The sequence below is a fragment of the Perca flavescens genome, chromosome 23 (assembly GCF_004354835.1).
Source record: "Perca flavescens isolate YP-PL-M2 chromosome 23, PFLA_1.0, whole genome shotgun sequence".
NCBI classification, from domain to species: Eukaryota; Metazoa; Chordata; class Actinopteri; order Perciformes; family Percidae; genus Perca; species Perca flavescens.
The window spans coordinates 220,001-227,500 of NC_041353.1; the positions used below are offsets into that span (position 1 = coordinate 220,001).

At 38.2% G+C, this 7,500-nt stretch overlaps 1 protein-coding gene across 1 annotated transcript in view; it reads left to right on the forward strand.

Annotated features, from left to right (window-relative positions):
• The window catches only part of lta4h (leukotriene A4 hydrolase), a 23,959-nt gene that overhangs the window by 3,115 nt on the left and 13,344 nt on the right, over window positions 1–7,500 (forward strand). The window contains exons 2-7 of the mRNA XM_028570375.1: window positions 265–395; window positions 2,155–2,275; window positions 4,444–4,512; window positions 5,037–5,141; window positions 5,397–5,449; window positions 5,571–5,643. Of these exons, the coding sequence (XP_028426176.1) occupies window positions 265–395; window positions 2,155–2,275; window positions 4,444–4,512; window positions 5,037–5,141; window positions 5,397–5,449; window positions 5,571–5,643 (552 nt within the window). The remainder of the gene's footprint in view (window positions 1–264; window positions 396–2,154; window positions 2,276–4,443; window positions 4,513–5,036; window positions 5,142–5,396; window positions 5,450–5,570; window positions 5,644–7,500) is intronic.

Consider the following 7,500-nt stretch of genomic DNA (forward strand, 5'->3'; position numbering starts at 1 on the left):
GGGTTATTGATGATATTAGATGTGAGAAGAAGGAAATGGTTCTAACATTTTATAGTTCTATTTTATAGTGATCCATTATCTGGTCAACACATGTTCTATTAAAGAAAAGATAGAAAACACATCTGTGTGTGCTGTGAAGTGGTCAGAAAAAATTAAATCGGTATTGGCCTAGAAAGTTGTAATCTGTGCATCTCTAATGACATTAATCTCAGAGCCTTGTTAATAAAGTTTTATGAGAGTGTTAATAAAGTTTTATCTCGGCAGACATTGGACAGCCGAGACCTGCAGATCATCTCGGTGAGCGCTAACGGACAAGTGGCGCGGTTTACGATGGGCCCTAAACACAGCTTCAAGGGGACACCGCTGGACATCACACTGCCCTTTGACCTCTCCAGGTGAGCTCTCTCCTCGGGCTTTTCAAAATAAACTTCTTCTCTCTCCTCAGGCTTTTCAAAATAAACTTCTTCTCTCGCCTCAGGCTTTTCAAAATAAACTTCTTCTTCTCTCGCTTCAGGCTTTTCAAAATAAACTTCTCTCTCCGCAGGCTTTTCAAAATAAACTTCTTCTCTCTCCTCAGGCTTTTCAAAATAAACTTCTTTTTCTCTCGCTTCAGGCTTTTCAAAATAAACTTCTCTCTCCTCAGGCTTTTCAAAATAAACTTCTTCTTCAAAATGAACTTCTTCTCTCTCCTCAGGCTTTTCAAAATAAACTTCTTCTCTCTCCTCAGGCTTTTCAAAATAAACTTCTTCTCTCTCCTCAGGCTTTTCAAAATAAACTTCTTCTTCTCTCTCCTCAGGCTTTTCAAAATAAACTTCTTCTCTCTCCTCAGGCTTTTCAAAATAAACTTCTCTCTCCTCAGGCTTTTCAAAATAAACTTCCTCTCTCTCCTCAGGCTTTTCAAAATAAACTTCCCTCTCCTCAGGCTTTTCAAAATAAAAGCTGAGGACCGATGGCTGGCTCCATGTGTGTCTTAGAAAGGGTTTGAAGGTCTTACTGATGGTGAGGGTCTGTCACTAGGCTGTCTGACCCTAGTAACGTGTTTCTGCTGCGTGCACACGCACCGACAGAGAAATAATGTTTAGCGCTGACAAGAGAGTTAAAGTTACACCTTCCTGATTGGGGTCCCTAATCTCACTTTGTCAGACCTTCCTCCACAGCTCTGTGGAGGAAGGTCTGACTAGTCCACACAGCCTTCCTGGATGGGAGGCAGCGCTGCCTGGAAGGAGCCGTTGGGGGCTTAAAACACCGATAAACAGACCCCTAACCCCCCTAACCCCCCTAACCCCCCTAGCCCTATAAAGCCGATTCAGATCCCAGAAGTGGAACATAGAGGCTGAACAAGAGTTTTTATTCCTGTTGGAACCGTCCATGCTGGGTTAGGTGTCTCCTTCCTGTTTCTCTGTCTAAGCACACTGTGAACTGTAGTTACTATAAAATAATATAGAGAGTGTATATGTATATATACTATACTATAATATAGAGAGTGTATATGTATATATACTATACTATAATATAGAGAGTGTATTTGTATATACTATACTATAATATAGAGAGTATATGTATATATACTATAATATAATATAATATAATATATACTATACTATAATATAGAGAGTGTATATGTATATATACTATACTATAATATAGAGAGTGTATATGTATATATACTATAATATAATATAGAGTGTATATGTATATATACTATACTATAATATAGAGAGTGTATATGTATATATACTATACTATAATATAGAGAGTGTATATGTATATATACTATACTATAATATAGAGAGTGTATATGTATATATACTATACTATAATATAGAGAGTGTATATGTATATATACTATAATATAATATAGAGAGTGTATATGTATATATACTATACTATAATATAGAGAGTGTATATGTATATATACTATACTATAGAGAGTGTATATGTATATATACTATACTATAATATAGTGTATATGTATAGTATATACTATACTATAATATAGAGAGTGTATATGTATATATACTATAATATAGAGAGTGTATATGTATATATACTATACTATAATATAGAGAGTGTATATGTATATATACTATACTATAGAGAGTGTATATGTATCTACTGTACTATGAGTTGTTGTTGTTGTTGTGTTGTGATCAGAGGGCAGCATGTGATCGTGGAGGTGACCTATGAGACGTCTCCGTCGGCCACGGCGCTGCAGTGGCTTACACCTGCACAGACTGCTGGGAAAACACAGCCCTACCTGTTCAGCCAGTGTCAGGTCTGTTCTCTCAATAAAGCTTCAGACATTCAAACACAGCCCTACCTGTTCAGCCAGTGTCAGGTCTGTTCTCTCAATAAAGCTTCAGACATTCAAACACAGCCCTACCTGTTCAGCCAGTGTCAGGTCTGTTCTCTCAATAAAGCTTCAGACATTCAAACAGTTCATCAGCACCAAGCATGTGTACTGTATATATCTAAGGTAGAAATGTTGGATACTCTACTGCAGTACAAGTACTCACACCACTCTGTACAAAAGGGTAGAAAGTGGTATGTAAAGTATAAGTACCTCAACATTTGGACTGACGTACAGCACAGTAAGTGTGTGTGTGTGTGTGTGTGTGTGTGTGTGTGTGTGTGTGTGTGTGTGTGTGTGTCTCAAGTAAAGTACCTCAACATTTGGACTGTATATACTGACAGTAGAGTACTGCAGTAGATGTACTGAGTGCTGTGAATATGAATATGGACCCAGAGACTAATAATAATAATAATAACCAGCATCGTGTTAGGCTCTGCACTCAGAGAGTTGAGACATTCAATGTTTCTTCACTTATATTAGGACACACTTTGTTCTCTTTTCTTTACTTCCTGTTTCTGTTTGAATCCCTCCACATGTTTACAGCTGACACAATACAGACAGACAGGCCGACAGACAGACAGACAGGCAGACAGACAGATTATTAGTAAATTTTTGGCTGCAGAAACTGAGACGCTAAAGCAGCGAGTGTTCTTTCCACCCTGGACTCTCTGTCTCCATGTTTGTGTGTCTGAGTGTCTGATGGAACAACAATCTGTGAAACTGGTCCAGTATTAAACCAGAACCGAGCAGTAATGTAACCCTACAGGACTAATGTTCAGCAGCAGTTAGAGTCCACTACAAGTTCTAGACTCAGATTATTATTTTAAGTGTCTGACAACATTATGGGATGGATCCCTACAGAGATAGACCTTTTAGTTAAAGAGTAAGATCCTTTTAGTTTAACATGAAACAGCCCCAAAATCACCATCACCAAACTCCACCAGACTCCATGTAAATAATCAGGACTTTTATTATCACAAAACACTCTTTACTCAAAGTGGACAGAAACTAAATAAAACTACCAAAAGCCGTCTTGGTTCATCTTTCCACTGTTCCAACAATCACCACTCTGGTTTGGTTGAAATAAACCCTTAATTCACCCATTTACATGTGGAGATATGCTGGCTCTATACACGCTAAAAGTCCTGATTATTTACATGGAGTCTGGTGGAGATATGCTGGCTCTATACACGCTAAAAGTTCAGATTATTTACATGGAGTCTGGTGGAGATATGCTGGCTCTATACACGCTAAAAGCCCTGATTATTTACATGGAGTCTGGTGGAGATATGCTGGCTCTATACACGCTAAATGTCCTGATTATTTACATGGAGTCTGGTGGAGATATTCTGGCTCTATACACGCTAAAAGTCCTGATTATTTACATGGAGTCTGGTGGAGATATGCTGGCTCTATACACGCTAAAAGTCCTGATTATTTACATGGAGTCGGGTGGAGATATGCTGGCTCTATACACGCTAAAAGCCCTGATTATTTACATGGAGTCTGGTGGAGATATGCTGGCTCTATACACGCTAAAAGTCCTGATTATTTACATGGAGTCTGGTGGGTTCAGCTCTAGTGATCTCAGAGCCGTTTCATGTTAAACAAAAAGATCTTTTAACCAAAAACTGATTGGAGATATTTTGGTAATCATTATAAATGTTGTTGCAGGTTTTCTTTTCATTGATCCAAAGAATCAGTAATAATAATCAGCATCGTGTCGTTATGCTCTGCGGACAGAAAGTTGAGACATTACATTTCGTAAAGTTTCTTCGGTTACGTTAGGAAAGCCTTTGTTCTCTTTTCTTCTTCCTGTTTCTGTTTCCTCTCCAGAGATTCCCACCAGACGTTTACAGCTCTCAGAATAATTCATGCTTATATTATTATATATCATTATGTCTCAGTGTTACATCATCACACAACTTTAACCAAAAACTTCTGTTAGCAAGAGACAAAGTGAGTCACTGAAATATATATATATATATATATATATATATATATATATATATATATATATATATATATATATATATATATATATATATATATATATATATTCATTAATTAAGTTAAATCTCTTCCAACAGGCTCATCACTGCAGGAGTATGATCCCCTGTCAGGACACTCCTTCTGTTAAACACACCTACTACGCTCAGGTAACACACACACACAGAGACACACACAGACACACACACAGAGACACACACACACACGCGGAGACACACACACACAGACACACACACACAGACATACATACACACACAGACATACATACACACAGACAGACACACACAGAGACACACACAGACACACACAACACACACCTGCCATGTGTGTGACCCCTGAGTGTTGTCTGCCAGGTGTCTGAACCCTGAGTGTTGTCTGTCAGGTGTGTTGTCCCTGAGTGTTGTCTGTCAGCTGTGTGACCCCCTGAGTGTTGTCTGCCAGGTGTCTGAACCCTGAGTGTTGTCTGCCAGGTGTCTGAACCCTGAGTGTTGTCTGCCAGGTGTCTGAACCCTGAGTGTTGTCTGCCAGGTGTGTGACCCCTGAGTGTTGTCTGTCAGGTGTCTGAACCCTGAGTGTTGTCTGCCAGGTGTCTGAACCCTGAGTGTTGTCTGTCAGGTGTCTGAACCCTGAGTGTTGTCTGCCAGCTGTGTGACTCCTGAGTCTTGTCTTCCAGGTGTCTGTCCCGAAAGATCTGGTCGCGGTGATGAGCGCCATGCGAGATGGACAGGAAGTGGATCCTCAGGACAGCAGCCGCATCGTCTACAGGTTCAGACAACCGGTCAGTCTCCTTCTTCTTATATATATATATATATATATATATATATATATATATATATATATATATATATATATATATATATATATAAATAAATAAATAAATAAATGTAAATGTTAATAAAGTCCTGTATTTTATTCTGTATACTTATGACCATGAAGTTGGTATTTAATTTTATTCTGAAAGGTCTAAAAGTTGAACTTGTGTAAACCTGGGCGCACCTTGCTGAATCTTTCTTCTTCATGTGTTTCCTGTCAGGTGCCCATGCCTTCTTACCTGATCGCCATCGTGGCTGGCGCTCTGGAGAGCAGGTACTTTCACAATCAAACGGCAGACACATCACATGAACTACACATGCTCATAAAGAACCTATACATACATGTTGTACTGATTCCTAATCATGATGTCACCTGTGTTCTGATTGGCTCACAGGGAGATCGGGCCAAGGTCCAGAGTCTGGTCTGAGAAAGAGTTTGTGGATAAAGCAGCGTTTGAGTTCTCCGAGGTTTGATTATTCATAAACAAGTTATTCATGTTCCTGTCAGACAGACAACATATTAACCCATGCCACACACTGGCTGTGTGGCGTGAGCGTGTTTATTTGGGTTCCCATGGTAACAGGTTAGAGCGTGCACGCTTCCTGCGTGACACGCACGTGTCAGAAAACGCGTGCAGCTAGAAATAGAACAGGCGCCTATTTTTCACGCAACACGCCAGCGTGTTGGAAGCGTTTCCAGACAACATAGAAAAGTAAAAGATGTTTATATGTCATTTAGACACAAATACATATTAATAAATGACATGTTTGAACGTCTCGAGGTTTTAATATAAATGTAATTTAAATTAAATTTAAAAATGTCACCAGTCAATCCAGAAGGAAATATTCTGGAGCCTATTCTGCCGTTGTCTTTGCTGTAATTAGATCAGAATATATTTGTGTTTATATATTTTTATATATATATATATATATATATATATATATATATATATATATATATATATATATACACACAAGTCAAAATATGTATAAATCTGTAAAAGGGTTCCCTAGGGCTCCATTCTGGGGCCACTTTTTTTCACTATTTATATAAACTGTCTGGGGGGAAAATGTCCAACATGCATTATTCCATTTATATGCAGATGATACTGTTATTTATTGTTGTGCAGCTATCATTAAGAAGGCGTATGAATGCTTGCAAACTGCGTTCGACAGAGTGCAATGCACAGCTTTATCAATTAAAGCTTGTGCTTAATGCTGAGAAGACCAAAGTAATGGTCTTTTCAAACTGGATTATTGTTGAGACGTGTACGTGATGTTATATAAAGACGGAGACATGTGTACGTGATGTTATATAAAGACGGAGACATGTGTAGTGATGTTATATAAAGACGGAGACATGTGTACGTGATGTTATATAAAGACGGAGACATGTGTATGTGATGTTATATAAAGACGGAGACATGTGTAGTGATGTTATATAAAGGCGGAGACATGTGTAGTGATGTTATATAAAGACGGAGACATGTGTAGGGATATAAAGACGGAGACATGTGTACGTGATGTTATATAAAGACGGAGACATGTGTACGTGATGTTATATAAAGACGGAGACATGTGTAATGATGTTATATAAAGATGGAGACGTGTAGTGATGTTATATAAAAACGGAGACATGTGTAGTGATGTTATATAAAGACGGAGACATGTGTAGTGATGTTATATAAAGACGGAGACATGTGTAGTGATGTTATATAAAGACGGAGACATGTGTAATGATGTTATATAAAGACGGAGACATGTGTAGTGATGTTATATAAAGACGGAGACATGTGTAGTGATGTTATATAAAGACGGAGACATGTGTAGTGATGTTATATAAAGACGGAGACGTGTGTACGTGATGTTATATAAAGACGGAGACGTGTGTAATGATGTTATATAAAGACGGAGACGTGTGTAGTGATGTTATATAAAGACGGAGACATGTGTAGGGATGTTATATAAAGACGGAGACATGTGTAGGGATGTTATATAAAGACGGAGACATGTGTACGTGATGTTATATAACGCCCGAGACGTGTATTTATGTTATATAAAGACAGAGACATGTGTAGTGATGTTATATAAAGACGGAGACATGTGTACTTGATGTTATATAAAGACGGAGACATGTGTAGTGATGTTATATAAAGACGGAGACATGTGTACGTGATGTTATATAAAGACGGAGACATGTGTAGTGATGTTATATAAAGACGGAGACATGTGTAGTGATGTTATATAAAGATGGAGACATGTGTAGTGATGTTATATAAAGATGGAGACATGTGTAGTGATGTTATATAAAGACGGAGACATGTG